General features: G+C 38.1%; 1 protein-coding gene across 1 annotated transcript in view; it reads right to left on the bottom strand.

The window, feature by feature from the left end:
• CARM1 (coactivator associated arginine methyltransferase 1) overlaps window positions 1-18,655 on the bottom strand; it is a 46,230-nt gene that overhangs the window by 25,415 nt on the left and 2,160 nt on the right. Inside the window, exons 2-4 of the mRNA XM_009279957.1 lie at window positions 15,975-16,100; window positions 1,413-1,516; window positions 1,106-1,210 (exon numbers count right to left, since the gene is read on the bottom strand). Of these exons, the coding sequence (XP_009278232.1) occupies window positions 1,106-1,210; window positions 1,413-1,516; window positions 15,975-16,100 (335 nt within the window). The remainder of the gene's footprint in view (window positions 1-1,105; window positions 1,211-1,412; window positions 1,517-15,974; window positions 16,101-18,655) is intronic.

Raw genomic sequence — 18,655 nt, forward strand, 5'->3', positions numbered from 1 at the left:
TGCAATGGAGGAATGATATAAAGAAATTAGAACTTCAATTCTCCTTTGCCGCACAACATAAGAGAAAAATGACAGAAATAGAAAGCTGATAAATTAAAAATCTTACTAAAGGAGATACTTTTCCGCATAACATGTGATTATATTATGGAATTTGTTGCTGTATTAAGGGTGGAATCAGAGAAGAGTGTGCATGGGCACTGGTCCTGGAGAAGGTCAGAAAGTCTCTAGTTAGTGTGACCACTTGCAATAGACAAAAAAAGTGAAAATACACTGTAAAATATACTAGTCCTATGCTTTGCCTTTCAAGGAGCCTAAAAAAATGAAATTAGAAAACGACTTAGTATGTGGCTGGGAGGCAGATTATCCTACATCTCCCCACTGTAAGTTTTCTTTTGTCTTTTGCTGAAGTACCTGGTTTGGACAATGAGAGGCAGAGGACTAGATAAAGAAGTAATCATCATTGTTATATTCATTACAGTAGTCTTCAAGATCTATATACATATTTTAGAGATGAGTTTGGCATCTGAAGTTGTAAGTTCCTGCATTGTTTCCAAATCTTTGCTTTGTACAAATGGAGTCACAGCAGCCACTTATGTGCTTACTCAGTTTGTAATGACTGTGGGGTGCAAAAACATTCAGTGTAGACCTCCATGAAAGAGACATAAACTAGAATGTCTTTGCAGGTATTTGCAAGAGACTATATGGCACAATAGCAAATACACAGTCAACAGTTAAGATAAGGAAACTAATGTTGTATGTGAGCTCCAAGATGTCAAATGGGAATGTTAACAGCCCAAAATATCAAGAAACATACACGTGTAGGTTCCCAGATTGTCCACAGAAGACAGCAGAGGAATTTGTAGGTCATGTTTGGATCCATGTTTGGCACCATTCATCCTGAGGATGTACCACCACCATCATGTGTTGTCATTCATGTGCTTGACAATAACATTAATAATATAAAGCACACATGAATTAGTATATTCATGCACAAAGTCCCAGGTGAGAAAAGACTCCAGTCTGATCAGTGTTGCTCTACAGGGCAAGTTGAATTTTAGAGCCTAAGCAGCATGCTGGAACATTTAAGACTCTTAACAGAGCTTACCTTGTCTGTAAAATCTATGTGGTTCTGTAGGACAGCTCTGTGATAAGTGGCTGTCCTCACAAAATCCTGCATCATATTCTGTTGTTGAGACAGACAGCCATAAAACTAAAAGGAAAGGAGGAGAGGAAAAACAGAAAAAAGATAAAGCCCATCTTCTATCAATCTTACCTTAAATTACTTGGTACTTAAATTACCAATGTCCTGACCACCCTCTAAATAAACCTAAGCTCTCTAACTGACCTGGTGACAAAGGTCAAGAAAACAACAATAACTTAGATTTCACAAACTGGCACTGAAGTTTCATCACCTGAAAATACTGAGCAGCGGATGCTTCATCTGTTCGCTGACTGAACACAGAGTTCTTCTTTTGGCTACGGCATCTCTTCAATGCATTTGAAAATGTGTTGTATTCTGGAAAAGAAAAATAGAAAAGACACAAATGCAGCAAAGAACACAAGGATAGTAAATTAAGAGAAACATCCAATGACAAGGTAAGAACACATTCAGTCACACTTGAGAGGAATGCTTCATCTGGCTTATGGTGTTCATAAATACACAGTAAACAGTTCCAAATTTCATTAAACAGACAAGAGCTGTTGCAAAGATCTGGCCAGCATCGAGAGATTTTAAGAAGCACCTGGATGCATGCAACAGCGTTGTCAAGGATTCTCCATTCAGGTTAGAATATCTCCTGTAAATATCTGCGATAGTGAACTCTAACAGAGGAGCGGCTGAAATAAGCCTCAACCTACTATTTCAGGTTAATCTACACTGACCCAAGCTCCACACAGAGAACCACATAGGGTTATTGTGAAATGCATGGATTTGAGCGAGGAGGTTTACAACCTAGAATAAAACACTCAGATTTAATTGGCCTAAAAAGCCAGGCTGAGGACCATGTATCTTCCTTTAGAAGCAGTCTAGCTAAAAAGCTCAGAGTTATAGCCCTTTGGCTTCTGTGGACAAGATCACTTCTGGCATTAGGTAAGTAACAGGAAAAATCATGTGGACCTAAAAAACAAATAACCAGTTCACACAAGGGCTTTTGTCTCCATCTTTTAAGATCAAAACGACCCCCCAAGCATAAAGTAATTCCTTGATGTCCAAAAGAAAGCCACATGCCAGTACGTGGAGAAAGCATCTAGAAAAAGCATTCTAAGGAAAAATTGTCAGGGGGGAAGCATAGATGACAACAATAAAATCAGGGATGGAAGTCTTGCATCTTCTGTTCATGCAAAGACAAGAGAAGATAGAGAAATCAGACCACACCACATTCATAATTTGCTAAACCAGAGAGACAGGAAACTCCTACAACAGTTCACAGATTTTCAAATAAAAATACCAATTGCCTGAAGCATGTAACTGTGCACTGGGAAGTACATGCTAAGTGCTCTAATCATTTGGAGATAATTCGATAATTCAATACTCTGAATGGCCTTTGAAACAAAGGGTCTGAAGATAACAGAAACAAATAATTAATAAACTTCTCAACACAGTAACCAAGGAGAATTTCCCTCATCATTTCAGGAAATTTTGAAATCCTCAAAACAGAGATTTTGTTGCACTGATCCTTTTCCACTGCAGAAAGCTGGCATATCCAAAAGAGAAGAGTTGTGAAAGATAGCAAGTGACTTTCCCTTTAGCTTTGGAAATCAGGACAAGTTCAATGTCAGGTTGTTTGGGAATGAAAACAAAGACCCATGTTTACACAACCCAACATAAGCATGGTTGCTGCAAAGTTATCTTTAATGGGCCAAAAAAAGTATTTTTAAATAGGGTCTTGAGAGAGAGATCCTCAGTAGAAAATTTTAAATTATTGGAAAAAGTGTATAATAAAGACAGCATAGAATTCAGCAAAAGCATCACAAATTGCTATTATTGTTATCCAAGTTTTCCAGTCTTTATGCAGCTAGAAAGCACTAAAACTGGAAAACTGGATGGAAAAAGCTCCATCTTTGGGGCAGTCATATATTGTTTCACTGTAAGAATTTCACACTGGAAATATGACAGACAGCCCTTCTTCCTCAGAGAAGTCCAAATCAATTGAGGGCACAGCCCCTTGAACCTCTAGGCTACCCCACATAACAAAGTCCACTTATAAGCATCCAGAGTTCAAGCCATTTCTCTCAGTTGAAATTATGAGCAGTCTAATGTATGCAATGAAATCATTTTGTTGAAAGTCTGGAACAATAGCTCTAAGAAACATCACAGCATTGGTTTGCTGTGAAGGAACAGGTCAGTTTAACCTTACTCTAGTAGAAGACTGTACGGCAGTCTGTACTGGCAGAAAACACAACTCACCAGCTTATTCAAATGCATTTCACCTTCTGAGGAAATCTGCTAGAGATCTGATCTATTGCCACTCGGAGGAATATTCCATGTAATTTCCAGGTGGGAGAAAGTCTCCCGTTGTTACTTCTGGCCTGTCAGCTCCAGTGGCAAGAAGAAGCCACATTCAGCATCTGAATTTGGGGTGATATGGGGTCTCAAAATAATTAAATTGTTCCAGAAGTAATTGTAAATTACCATGAAAATGTACAAATGCCGTCAACATGCCCTTTTCACTCCCAGACATGGATAATGGTCAGAATGAAACAGTAAGTGACTGGATCATGACAAAGAAGAGTGGCCCAAATTACAGACAATGCCAATTTTCTGCTGTAAGATGCAGAAATCAGCTTAAAACAGATCAGTCCCTCTGTTCTTTCTTTGCAAGAAGAGCCAACACCAGAAAAAAGTCTGACACTGGACAGTGGAGTTTTTTCCAGGCAATCACCCATTGTCTTAAGCTTCTCCCATTTTTTTTTTTCTGTCTGAAGGTAGGAGATGATGCTACAGACTCAGTGACATGCTTGACTCCTTTCTTTTCTAGACACTCTTCACACAATATTTTCACACCTCTGCAGAGACTTTTTGGTAGCTCAGAAGAACATCTTTGGTGTCTTTGGCTTCCAGGACCGAGAATGGATTTCAAAACCACAACACTGTAAGAAAAATTGGATAAGCTTGCCTAGAGAGCTTATGCTGTACAGGTTTTTATCCTTGGAAGTTTTCTAAACATAACTGTACAAATCTCTGAGCAACCTGGGGCTGAACCTGCTTTGCAAAGCAGGCTTGACCAGATGACCATATGACTTCTCTTCCAAGAGAATTATTCTTTGATTCTATGAAAAAAAAGTATGATTTCCTTGTGACACAGTACTTCTTTATATACAAATAAGATGTTTGTTGCCAGAGCTCTCCAGAGTGCTGGCAAATTACAAAACTAGCACTCACTGAGTTGAAGGGTACATCAAAATAGAAAGAAAGAACAAGAGGTTGGCAGAGTTCCTCCACAATCTTTCATAATGGACCTCAGATGCCCTTAAAGTTTTCCTAACAGAGTACCTGCAAGATCACAAGAGGCTCTGGCAGACTATAGGAGAGAAAAGTGTCTCATTTCATTCATGAACCTCAAGAAAAATACAGACTTAAAATCTTCTCTATTAGATGGCAGTAAAGATTCATCAATAAAAATAGGAACAGCATTAGATCTAATACATCTCAATGTTTTCACAAACTTTAAATCCCAACTCCATATTCTACACATTCATCAGTGGCTAACACTGTGAGAAAAAACATCTAAGCATAAAAATAGAAATATACATTTAGTTGCTATTGTTGGATGGGAAGTGAAAAATACTCTCTAGTGAAAAAAGCAAGAGCAACGAAGAGCACTGGTTTACAACTTATTAATGAAAACTTAATGATTCCACCTTTGAGAAATCTTCATAGCCTTGTCTGATCCTGTGCTGACTGAATAAATATACTGTGAAAAGTCCCCTTACAGCACGAATTTGCTCCTCTTTTCTTTTTCTCATCTGTTCAGTGGATGTTAGCTTACCCTCAACATTTATAAATAAAACATTCACCAAAAATCTTTTATTTGCTTCTACTTACTATTTGAGGGAAATTATAGCTGAATAGCTACAAACTAAAGATGAGGTTGTAAGGAAGGAATTACTGTTGCAGATGTGAATTTGGGATTTTGTTTTTCTTTTGAATGCAAACAGTCAAAGGATTCTAAAGGGAAATCTCTTAGGGAATGCAAATTGCCTAGGAATTATTCATAACAATTGCTACCAGTTTCAAATATTGTCTGAGAGTTCAGATACACATTCTTTTATGTGACAGGGCAAAGTGCCAAATAATAAATCTTTAGCATCTAATATAGAAAAATGGAATTATTGTGAACACTTTGCACATGACACAGACACAAGAAATAAATTCAAAAGACAGACATATTGAAGCTTTAAGAAATTCTCCCAAATAAGGAAAACTACTCTCCTCTACTATAGAGAAGAGAAACAGGTTTGTCTTTAGCATGGACAAGGAACACCACGTTTCTTCCTTTTGTAGACTGTCCCAGAAGAAAGAAAAGAATTTATCTCAAGTCTGTTTTCTGTATCCAGCAAGTCTATTTTCTATATCCAACAACAATTGACAATAGCCTGTCTTCGCTCCATTTGCTTCTGCATGCAAATACATGAAGCTGTTTTCTTCATACATTTTCTGTAAAGGAAATCCTCTCCTTATTAGCCAATACCTCATCCTGCTTGTGATATGAAATACGGCCTTTATCTGCATATTGATCAAGGTCCTTAAAATTAAATTCAGTTTTGATCTTCCTAAGAATCTGGGAACTTAATCTGTCTTATGTAGAAATATATCCAGAACTGATCTTGGCTTTTATGAAAACTGGATTTTCTTCTTTATTTAAAGTAAGGGGACCAGAAAAGGATCTACACCAAAAACAGTTTGGCTCACTGACAGGGTAGAATACTGGTGGGTCACGCACTTTGGAAGTCTTTATCTTGCAACCAGGAGTCAACCATACAGAACTGAAAGTCAGTAAAATATTTTTCAAGAACAGTCAAAGAATATTTTTTCTTAATCCTCAGCCCTATATTCTTCATCAAGGTTCTAGCACTCTATATATCTTTTCCTTTGATGCTGTAAGGAATTGATTTTCTCATCTCAGGGAACAATCAAGTAGGCTCTTCAGATCTTCTATCATCTTTTCAAAAGTAAAGTCAAGTATAATGCTTTTTTACTGAAGGGTGTTGCCTAGTAATGTGCGTGTAGTGTTTCAGACGTCACCCCTTCAAGAGTCTTCTATCCAGTCCTAAGAGATTCCTTCTATTACCTTGAACAAATCATGCTTTTTGCCTGTTTGTTCATCTATAAAGAAAAAGGTCCTGCTTGCTTACAAAATTTTCTGGATTATCAGGGGTTATACTTAAACAAAAATTAATCTATCCTGTAAAATCCAAAATTAATGTGCTTGGGGGGGTGGAGGGAGGAGGGCACAAGTGCTTCTTGATGAAGTGCTTCTTTATGCTATGCACAGCCATCTTCTTTCACCCTCAAAACTCTTTCTTTTGCTTTATTCTCTGAAAAAACAGCAAATTGGAAAGATGGCTGTGACTCTTCTTTAATGGTTTTGGCTGTCTTCAGAGAAATAACTTAGAATTTTCACCGACTGAAAAACAAATTCTTGTGTCCCCACCACCCCAATCACTTAATTCAATCTAAAGCAGGTTGAAAAAACCCTCAAAACTTTACAAGTGTTATAGTCATGTTCCAAGAGTGGCAAATTAATGAATCAAGGCTTTAAAATGTAACTCTTGCAGTGCATTTACTCTTTCCCATGCATTATAAGACCTCCAATAACTTATCCAACAAGAATGACCTGATGTTCTTGAGGATAGAGGTAAGCAGACATATTTATTGCCTTTTCATCTATACCTTTTCAGTATCTCAAACCCTCGCCCAACTCAAAACTCCCCCAAAAAGCACAGATGTTTCTTTTTCAAGGAGCCTCATCTGGACGTTGTTCTGAAAATAATGGAAAATATTGGAATGAAGACCACTATGAATATGCAGCCTAATCTAGTTTGTATTAGCTACTCCAGTTTATTTCCAGCACAGTGGAATAGGCTGCAAAACTTGCGTAAGTGCTGGGTGCATCTAAAAGACCTACAGTCACTTCAGTAAGTACAAGATAGCACTTAAATCTGTGCATTTTACCTGCTGAAATAAAATGTTTTTAAAACACCTGTATTTTTAACTGGATCAAAAGTCCTCCTTAAACTTTTTGTTGTGAATTGAAGCTTGTGTTCTATTGTCCGTAACAGGAAAAAAAAAAATCCAGCAAGTCAAACTGTCTCTGTTTTAAAAGTCAAAAAGAAACTTGGAAAATTATTTAAATTCATTAGGCACTCTTCACTAACTGCCGGTGTGCAAGCTCTTACTTCACAACAACTAAATCTCTTTCCAGTAAGGGGTATGCTTCCTCACATTTATTGTACGTCGTGTGATAAAAACATTCATGCAGGCAGCTACCACAAAACAGCAAAAAAAGCCTAGTTCATATTCTAGTGTACCCCATAATAAACGCTTCTTTGGAGCAAAACTCATCTTACAGAATGAATTATTAGATTTCAGAAGAAATGTGTCAGTTTCTCCTTTTTTCTTAGCCATTGAGAAGGCAAGGAAAATTCCCACTCTTGTGGGCTAAAGTGCTTTCACAAGGATCTTGTTGAGGAAACTAAAAAAAAAAATTCCCCTGCAAATAACGTCAGAGAACATAAAAAATGTAACTCTCGGACACTTTCGTTGAAAGCCAAGCTTGTTAGGTTTTTTATTTACTTCTCATTTCCCCCCCCCCCCCCCCCCTGTCCTTGCGGACCAGCAGCACAAGGCACGCGGGGGGGAGTGCAACGCACAAGCACTTCAGCTAACTAACATTTGCTGTTGGACATTAAACCCATGCTAATCAATTATACAGTTTGATAACTTGTCAGAGATATTCTGCCAGATATTACGCACTGATAGGCTAAAAACTGAACTGTGTAGAAACTGAATAAAGGCCAGCTAAAACTGATTCCTAAGATAACAGGAACATCCTTCCAAAGAGCCCTGCTTCTGGCATCTCTTTCCTCTTTCTCCCTTCCCAAAAAGGAGAGCAGAAGACCCAGACCCCTGTAGCACTTCCCGCAGGCACATTCGTAGTCCATTCCTGGTAGATTGTCACTCAAACAGTTGCACTCCGCATAAGCTGCACTGCTGTACTGATTTCTCTTTACCAAATGCTTATCCTCACAGCAGAAGACACAGACACCCCAATTAAAATCTGAAAACAGAAATTAATTTGAAAACTTTCACTTCAGCTAACTAACATTTGCTGTTGGACATTAAACCCATGCTAATCAATTATACAGTTTGATAACTTGTCAGAGATATTCTGCAGATATTACTGCACTGATAGGCTAAAAACTGAACTGTGTAGAAACTGAATAAAGGCCAGCTAAAACTGATTCCTGTGATCAAAGATAACAGGAACATCCTTCCAAAGAGCCCTGCTTCTGGCATCTCTTTCACACTACTCCCTTCCCAAAAAGGAGAGCAGAAGACCCAGACCCCTGTAGCACTTCCCGCAGGCACATTCGTAGTCCATTCCTGGTAGATTGTCACTCAAACAGTTGCACTCCGCATAAGCTGCACTGCTGTACTGATTTCTCTTTACCAAATGCTTATCCTCACAGCAGAAGACACAGACACACAAACGTAAGCTATTAACCTCACCCATCTGCTCAAAACAGATGGAGTCTCTCACTACTCCAAAGGGGAATACGGTGGAGAAGGAACAAAAAAACAAAGGCTCCAGTAACAAACCTGGATGGTTGTTTGGGGAGAAAGGTTAAAAAACCCAAACTAACATACACAGAATAAGGGAAAGAAAACACAATGGGGAATAAAACCCCACAAACTCCACAAAGCAGCAACCCAAAATAATGCTACTTGCAATAACTCATTAAATAAATATATTTTACCAACAGCTGTTAGATTTTCTAATCTAAGGATTTTAGCATAACAGCCATGGAGAAGCACTACTCCCACATTATTTTGCATTATCTGCCGCAGGCTACTATTAAAATGCAGCACCTATGTTAAGCAGTAAATTTGGCCTGTAACTGATGAAAGGTGTACAGTCATAACTTTGACCATGTTTGAAAAAATAAATGGAAGTAAGTCCATAACTTATCACAAGACTACATCAAATGATCGGACAGGTCAGGCTGTCTCCTGTTAACAAGCGGGACACAGTCTTCCATTTGGAACCACAGAATTGCAAAATATGCAAATAATAAAATGCCTGCTTTGCAAAAAAGTGAAACGTGCAGTAAAAATATAGTAAGGTTATTAAGGCCAGATTACTGTCCAAGATGGCTGCGGTTGGAGTATTATTTCCAAATGAGGAAGCAAATCTTTTTGCTTCTATTCAGCTCTAAGTATTAGACTTCAGAAATTCATAGTGACTCCTATTGCAAGTACCCTAGTAAAATTCCAACAGCATTCACCACACAGACTCAAAAGAAAAAGCTCCCAGAAATCCTTGGGTTTACACCAGTTTGACAATATTTATCCAAAATATTTTTTTCTTTAAGTTATACGTTTCAACTAATTATACAGCTTTTCATTGCCATAAACACAGCAGGTTAGACTAATGGGATTCTGTTCATTTTAACAACTCATTTACTAATATTTCAGTCAGCACTATATCATTTTGTTGTAAACATTACTGAATATTAAATCACAATTTGCAGACTAGGTCACTTACCACAATGCTACTTCATAAGTGAATTCCTGCAGCCTTCTTTCAAAGTTTTTTTATGAGTCTGGATTTGTGCAATGGGAATGATTTTGTCCCAAACACACTAGTGGGTGAATCATTTCAAGTGTCAGTATAGGAGAACTAGATGCTTAGAAATTCAGTCAGTAAGCACTTCATCAGCACACAGGGGACTCAATCAGTTGTGCGTTTTTACAGGAAACATGACTGATGGCCTCCTGTCATTCCACATCAGGAACTGGATGCCACAAGTTCCAAATCTCATTATTAAGTTGCCTAAGTCATACTTTTCCCAAAGCAAAAACCTTTTGTATTTTTAGCACCAGTAATATATGCTTTCTTTGGTAAGCAGAAAGCAAAATACTGTATCACCTCCAAGCTAAGCATCCTAACTAAAATAGATTTTCTTCTAATAGAACATTCCACCCATTAGTAAGTGATTCACATTGATATAAAACAAAAATTAAGCCAAACTGATAAAACAGTGGTTATCATAAAGAAGAATATTAAAGGAGTACCTTTAATTTCAAGCGGCAACCATACTCCAAAGCAATGTGAACTAGCAGATGCAAAAGCTTCCCCCACTGTGTCAATCTCTCACTAAAAATGTTACCAGAAGAATAGTCATGATTTGTAAAATGGCATTATAAAGTATCTAAATATAAATGTTTCACTTTCTTTAGAACAGCCATTAGAGTTTTATTAGACAACAGAGGGAGAAATGGGTTTTTAAGTTGTAGTCAAATTTACATAAAGGTTGTACAAATTGTTGTGATATTGCAAAACTTTTGAAGTTAAACTGTACTTTGGGAACTATTAAACTAAGAAGCATTAGATCCTTTCATTTAGTCTTCCTCAAAAGAATGGATCATTTTTATGTAAACAAGCTTCCTTAGAATACAAATTACACTTTAATGAAGGAAGATTATCTGGCTCAGTACAGTATAATTGGATGAAATGGAAATACTGAGACGGATATGGTTGATGCAGGTGGTTCACTTGTGTCTTCTGGTTTTAAATAGCCAGAATTTGTACCAAAGTCTTGGTACATAAAAAGTCTAGCAGTGCTTAGCGAGAGCCTCTTCTGAACTGGTGGCCACAGATGTGCCTCACATGAAAGCACTATCTGGTAGCACTGAATTTGTGGCTATTAATTTTCAAAATACTGCCAACATTTTCTAAGACATACCTTGCCTCACTGGAATGAAGTACTGTCTGTTTTAAACAATTATCCACCCCCCCACCCCCCCCAATCTCTTCCACTCTTACCAGAACACAAGACATTAGAACTAAATGGATTTTTAAACACTCTGAATGGTTGCACAAATTCCCAGTACAAGCATGTTGCCACCTTCAACACAGAATTGGCACTGCAATATTGTAATTTTCAGGCAGCAGATCTAGCAGTACTCAGATCTAGCAGATAAGAGTAAAAAATCTAGACATTTAAAATCCTTCATGTAGTAATTTTTTCTAAACCTGTGGGAAAATTGCACTAAATTACTTGCCTATAGAAGAAAAGAAAAAAAAATCAGATCATATCTGGAAAACCAAACACTAATATTAACTAGCAAGAAAACAGCCCAGAATAATTCCAATGAAAATACCAGAATGTTACGAGTTACTCAAAAACCGGGGAGAAGTGATTGACCATTTTACAATCCCCTTTATTTTGTTCTCCCAGGAATCAGAATCAATCAATATTTTAAAATGCTAATGCTAAAATCATTCCCACAGAAATGTTCAAAGGAAGCCTGGAGAAACAAAAGACACTGAAAATAGTGCCGTAAGGGATTAGGTCTTGAGCTTCCCTTTAGATCCTACCACCTTGAACACACCCGGTGAGTCAGCTCAAAACACCACAAAATTTGTGAATGGCTGCCTCTAACTGGATCAAGAAAAGCAATGGCATAGAAAACCACAGAGTGAGACAATGGCAAACCCAGAGGTTTGAACAGCGAGACTAGCAGATACGGACACAGCAGAAGGCATGGTCAGCGGCACTGTTCTCTGTTAAGATTTGCAAATAGACCAGCAGTCTCCAAAATCACATCATGGGTATTTGTTCTTGCATGCCACAGTCCCCAGCCCCAAATACAAGCTGGAAAATTATTATTAGACACTTAATTCCATTGAAGCTGAACAGGTCAAACTGATTGCTGTATACTCCCAAAGCCAAGCCAGTGTTTGGGACAGACACACAAATTAATTAACTAAGGGAAAGCACCTACAAATCTTAAAGCCACTTTGTGACAGTGGAGTAATTCAGAAACTGGAGTATGACACAGAACAAAAGTTTCTGCCCCAGAGGTGAGAAGTTAGGGATTACAATTGTGCACGTAGAATGGCTTAAAAGTCAAAACCTTTCTGTTTTTTTAAGTCATTCCAGCAGTAGAACCTCCTACCGCTCTTTTGAGACTAGCAAAGACTTCACGACCATTGTGAATTGCAGAGGTGCAATTACAGTCAGTGCATTGAATAAGTTCTCCTCTCAACAAGTTGCACCTCATTGTTTACACAATCAAATTCCACAAGAGTTTCAAGCAGCAAGATGAAAGACATTTGTGAATTTAACTGCTTTCTAAATTAACTCAAATAAAACAAGATTCAGGTAAACTCTTCTTTTTTTGCTTTTCTGAAAAACAGAATCACTACTTCAAACAGAAACTAGCAAGCAACCACAGAGTCATTTGGTCCTTCATAGAATTTATTATTTGACACAAATTCTTAGATTTAAACTGCTGAACAGCTTCCTTGCAACCTGTGGCTCCTGAGGCATGTCGATTAGTTGTCCCCACTTACAGTGCTTTGGTTTGCATGACTGAGTGGTCTCAGTACACACTATCTGGAATCCTTCTGGATGAAAGTAAATCAAAATATGCACTCCAGGAATAAACTTTGACAGTCAATGGTCATTTAGTCTAGGTGACCAGACTAAATCTAGTTCAATGTAAACACACCCGCCATTCTTGCCTCCTTCCCAAATGAGTATAGTTTGCATACCAGGGCCCCAGCACCAATTGTTCTGTTCTACAAACTTGTTCCTTCTGGACTGTGTGACTTGCTAATGGAATCATAGTTGATTAGATCCATATGCCATTACATGAAAAAATAATTTTGGGGAAAAAAAATCACTGTAAGACATACCATGTTCCTTTGCTTGAATTATACTGCAGTAACAGCATGTACGTTTACACATATAAAATTCAATGTATGCCTTTAATGTCTTTCACATATATATATATACCTACAGACACACACACATACGTCTCTAGTTCAGTTCTGTATGTGGAGATCCACAAGTACTATATGCTATAAATAACTGAAAACTGTAAATAACACTTTTTTTTCCACCTGTATTGTGCTTCTACGTAAGTGGCACAGCTATTAGAGCTGGCAGACAACTTTCAAGGTGAGTTCTGCTAGTAAAACAACATCTACAGACACCAACTATTGGCATGTCCAATGCCTGGATGCACTGTGAAAGTAGCTGGAGACCATGGTTATGAGGTCTGAAAGAGAAGAAAGGAACCTGCATTCTATCACAACACCGAAAGAATAATTCATCCTATGCTCATGAACTAATTCTGTGCTAAATTAAGCAGGCCATTTCCACCAAGGAATAGAGAGCTACATACCAAGTCTGCCACAGATGAGTTACAGACTGATTGGTTGGTCTGTTACAGATAAATGATCTTTGTTTTTGAAAGAAAAGCCTGTAGGCTACTAACTTTCATTTTTATTGCCTGCTTGATCCTACTCAGATGTTTAACATATGTTCAGCAGGAAATGAAAGATACAGTCTATGATTTATGACTGTCTAAATGCTGGAACCAGAACAGCAATTCTCTGTGTTGGCACAAGCAGGGCATGAATTTTCCTCTCCCCCCATTCCTCACTTCTCATCTTCCTCTACCTTCCCAAAAGACAGAGGACTTAAAAAACTTAAAAAGACTTTTACAATGCATTTTCATAACTAATACTTTTAACATATGAAAAAGGAGTTTTCAGTCCATTTTTTAATAACACCATTATCTTTATTATACACACATACACATTTGCAAATACATAAAACTGAGAGTAACACCTACACTTGTACACAGCAAACACAAAGGTTAGCTTTGCTCTATAGACTTGACTTCTTTGCTAAAACATATAACTTTCTCAAGAGTAGGTGCTATTTGATATACTCAACATGTAGAAGAAGGTACCAGCAAGCTATTCCTATGGCATGGGGAAATAATATCCTACAAGTAACTTTCAGCTTAATGCCGCACCCAACACATTCCATTTGATACCAAGAGGTTTGTCATTTAATCTGAACAGACTTTACTTTGACCAATCCATTATATTCCTGTCATTTTATCAATGACTTGTTGCATGGACTAACAGGCCATTTCAATTTATTTTCCCCTGAATTTTAAAGATGGAAAAAATATAGAAAACACTCAATTTTGTCATGTTAATAAGCAATCAGAAGTAATAAATTAAGAGACTTATCTATACTGTTCTTATCTATTTCACAATATGTAGCTATATAAATAAACTAAACACAAATCACCAAGGAATATAGCTAAAGAGAGGACTGAATGTACCACTTAATCTTCAAGGCACTCCTCTCAGGAAAAATACCAAACTGTACAGAAATTAGCTGGATTTTTTTCAAATACTTGTTTGTAAAGGTGGGGAAGAGCACTAAGAGAAAATTCTTTTGCCTTGGGATCCCAAACTATCAGTGCCTTTTGGAATCAGAACCTTCCTAGGTAGGCAAGACGTGGTAGAGATTGCAGACCAAAGAGTACTGAAAAACTTGCCTGACTCTTTAATTATTAGTTATTAATTATCTCAGCAGTGAGCTGATAAATCGCTAAACAACCTAATCTCAATTATCACTTCAGTTACGATGTGGGTCTCTGTAAGAGACCATATTGTATTGCAGTCTCAAGAGAAATAACTTAATGGAAGCACAATACTGAATTGTAACACTCAGATACATAGATTAAAAAAAACAACAGATGCTTGCACTCATTCTTAGCTTACATTCATTTTGTTTTAGTAAGGTAAGAGGTTGAAAATATGAATAGTTTTTCCTGATGGATACAGTTGAAAGGCTGTAACCAGGTAGGACTTCAAAGGCCACCAAGATTTGGCACCCAACTGAAAAAATCAGGTTAGTCTAAAAACTGTATTTTCTAGTAGAGTGGGACTCAAGAGTTCACATATTGTGTCTACATGACACAGGACTAGCAACTCATTGCACAAACCAACCCATCTACATCCAAATTCTCAGCCCTTGATGCTTTGAAACATGTACGTGTCTTTAAATAAGCTGCCAAAAATCCAATCTAATTGCTCTGTGCCTCAGTTTCCACACAATATAAAATGGAAATAACTATAATGGCCTCCTGGAAACCACCAGGCCTACTGATGTAGACTGCTATATAAGAACTCCTGGTTATTGCCAAAGAGAAAGCTGTATGTCACCTATAGTTTCACAATTTCAAAATGAGTTGTGGCCATGCTGCATACTACTCAGAATAAATAGGCAGCCTTCTGAATTTCCTTGCATAAAAACTACGAATGCTTTTCCAAAAGCCAATACGAGGTCATGAGGATAGCACATATGAAAAAGTCTCAGCTGTTGGATTTACAAAAACACAAGTCAGGTGGAAGTGTAAAAATACAGATCTCAACATTCTACTAAAATACAGTCATGTTTCTACAACAGAGTGCATTTCTTTTTCAGCTTCACTACACACAAAATATCTATCCTAAGAACTGCAGGTGTATGTTAAACTACCTCAATTAACTATACAGACAAACAGATCTTCAAGAAAATTTCTGAATGGGGAGCAACAAATGGCAGATTGCCCACACAAAGCATTACATTTACCAGTTATTAGAGTTTATGAAGTTAAGTCATATGAATGCGTTATCTGCATTTGCTTTCTTCAGAAAATTAATCTGCAATTGTTTTGCAAAAATGTTATGTCCACTATGTGAATGGTCCATACTCCACAAAAGGCAGCTGGAGTGGGTTAGAGGCACATGAAGTTGCACAAATCATCATAAAATGTAATATTTAAATAGCCAACATGAAACAGAGGTAGAAGACAACATATTTTAAAGTGAACTTTACCAATACAGTAGCATGGCAGGAAGGAGAAGATACTCGCAAATGCAAGATGTACTTACCAGCTTGTGATTTGAACTGGAGCAAGGCACTGTTGTATCCCAGCGTAATTAACACAGACTGTCTTCCCACACGACAGTATTCAGTGTCTCTGTTAACCAAGCATTTAAACACACAGACTCCATCAGCTGAAGGGAAAGAAATACTTTAGAAAACTTTTAGCAGTTAAAAACAAAACCATATAAAGAACTAGATGTCTCTTTTGGTTAACAATATACATAAGCATGTATTGGAAGTACACAACTTGGCGAAAATACACTTTCTCTAACATGTTGCTTAAGCCAATTTTCCAGTGACCTACAGTTTCCATCCCACTTATCATCCATAGTTTCTTGAAGTTGCCATGTCCGCAGAAGAAAGAAAGAGAGCTGACTAAATTAATTTTTACTTGACTCCTAACAAGGTCTTAAATTAACATTTTTTCTACTTCTTTTGCTTCCATAATCCTATGTGCCAATGTCCCGATAACCTCTAGAGATGCTGCTCTGGCAAATGACATGACAAGGTATCAATTACATTGACTCAACAAGGAGAAGTAAACTAGCTTTTTCCAGTAAACACACACTATGTACCACACCATGTATGACAACTATCAATAAACCTACCATGTGAGAAAAAATAATGCAATTTTTCAGACAATGAAGAACACGTATGTACTTCAGAGCTAGGAACAGGAGCAGCAGAGGGCAAGCCTGCGTACTGTGCTCCTTGGAGAGGGGGATCCAATATCAGAGGCTTAAATGGTGCAGTACATCAGTACACACTGTCTCACTATCAGCCTTGCAGCTGTCAGGAGGCAACTGTGTGAGCACACCAAGCGAGATACACGTTATCACTTTCAGAAACCTGAAAGAGCTCTGAAAGGGAACTGCATGCAAATAGCAGCTATGGACATGGGCTACAATAGGTAAAGCTTTTAAATTATGGGGGTTTTGTGTTATATATATCTTTATCACTCAAGCAGCAAAGCTCCAGGACTTAATATCCTTGGACCATTCTTTCATGCATTTTAGTCCACTTTGCTCTCAACAAGTGTTTATTATGTTTCTCCCATGCACATTTTACCCTTCTGGAGATAAATGATAAAACAAAACAAAAAAAACCACCAGAACTAGAAAAAGTAAAACGTTTAAGGCAAAACAGAAACAAAAAGAGAACTAAAAGCAAAAGTTCATAAATTGGCAGTAACACAGAAAAGTGATACACTGCAATATACTAAAAAGCGTGCAAGAGAAAAAACTGAAGGAAAGCCGGAATGAAGGGGAAGAAAATACCCATCTTGAAAAGCAAGAGATCTAATAAATAAATTATTATTAAAAGCTCAGTAGAAAGCTAATTATACACGGGTGAGCTATGTTATTCTGCTAGCAATGTTAGAAGGACCAGAGTGAGAAAGCATACATAGACACACACCATACAGGCACCCAGTGCTTTTTTTTTAAGCCTTACAATTTACAGCATCTGCTGTGATGAGAAGTTAACAGAACAGAGAGAACGGCCATTATATGATGTTCCATACATCAAGCAAAGTTTAATTAGGCAAGAAATGTTGTCAAGAAAGGGGATATGTCCCACCTGGGCTGGCACACTTTTACATCTGCATGCTCATTTGTATTTGTAGCCTCTTCCATAATTTAGGCTTGTAAACAAACTGAAGGCAGACAACTGGGCTTGCTACAATCTGTTACCATTGTCTCTTTAATAGAAGGCACACTCAGCCTTCTATTCCCTGGGCGGAACAGAGACAGCTCCTCTGGTGTATTCTTTTTGTACACCATGTGCTGCAGTTCCCTAACTATCTGGGCTTACTACAGTTTGCCAAAGCATTTCACAGATTTGCAAAGTGGTCGGCACATGGACTTCTGGTGTTCCAGAAGTCCCAGTTGAAGCACATGCCTTTTTACATTTCCCAAAATGCAAGCTTTTCTTCCACCCATAACCATCAATGCCATCTTCCACATGAACTTTTAAAAACGTATATATACTGCATCAGCTATTTAGAATAATCAGTACTAAGAAAACACTCAAGCTAGTTGTAAAAGCAAAATATTCTCAATGTACAGCAATACAGGAATGAATCAACCCATTTCTAGCTCACACTGTCTCTCAGCACACACATGAAATTGTCTTTTTACCTGTGTCTCAGTTCATTCAAAGTGATCTGCACCTGGGTTGGGGCAATCCCAAACATGGATACAGGCTGGGCGATGAGTGGATTGAGAGCAGCCCTGCTGAGAAGGACTTGGGGGTACTGGTGGAAAAAGCTGGACATGAGCTGTCAATGTGCGCTCACAGCCCAGAAAGCCAACTGTATCCTGGGCTGCATCAAAAGAAGCGTGGCCAGCAGGGCGAGGGAGGTGATTCTGCCCCTCTACTCTGCTCTCGTGAGACCCCACCTGGACTACTGTGTTCAGCTCTGGGGCATGGGGGTGGTCCAGAGGTGGGCCACGAAGCTAATCAGGGGGCTGGAGCACCTGCCCTGTGAGGACAGGCTGAGAGAATTTGGGGTTGTTTGGCCTAGAGAAGAGAAGGCTCCAGGGAGACCTTATAGCAGCCTTCCAGTACTTAAAGGGGGCGTACAGGAAAGGTGGGGAGGGACTCTTGATCAGGGCCTGTAGTGACAGGACAAGGGGTAGAGGTTTTAAACTGAAAGAGAGTAGATTTAGATTAGATATTAGGAAAA

The sequence above is a fragment of the Aptenodytes forsteri genome, unplaced genomic scaffold (genome assembly GCF_000699145.1).
Source record: "Aptenodytes forsteri isolate BGI_AS27 unplaced genomic scaffold, ASM69914v1 Scaffold99, whole genome shotgun sequence".
Taxonomy (NCBI): domain Eukaryota; kingdom Metazoa; phylum Chordata; class Aves; order Sphenisciformes; family Spheniscidae; genus Aptenodytes; species Aptenodytes forsteri.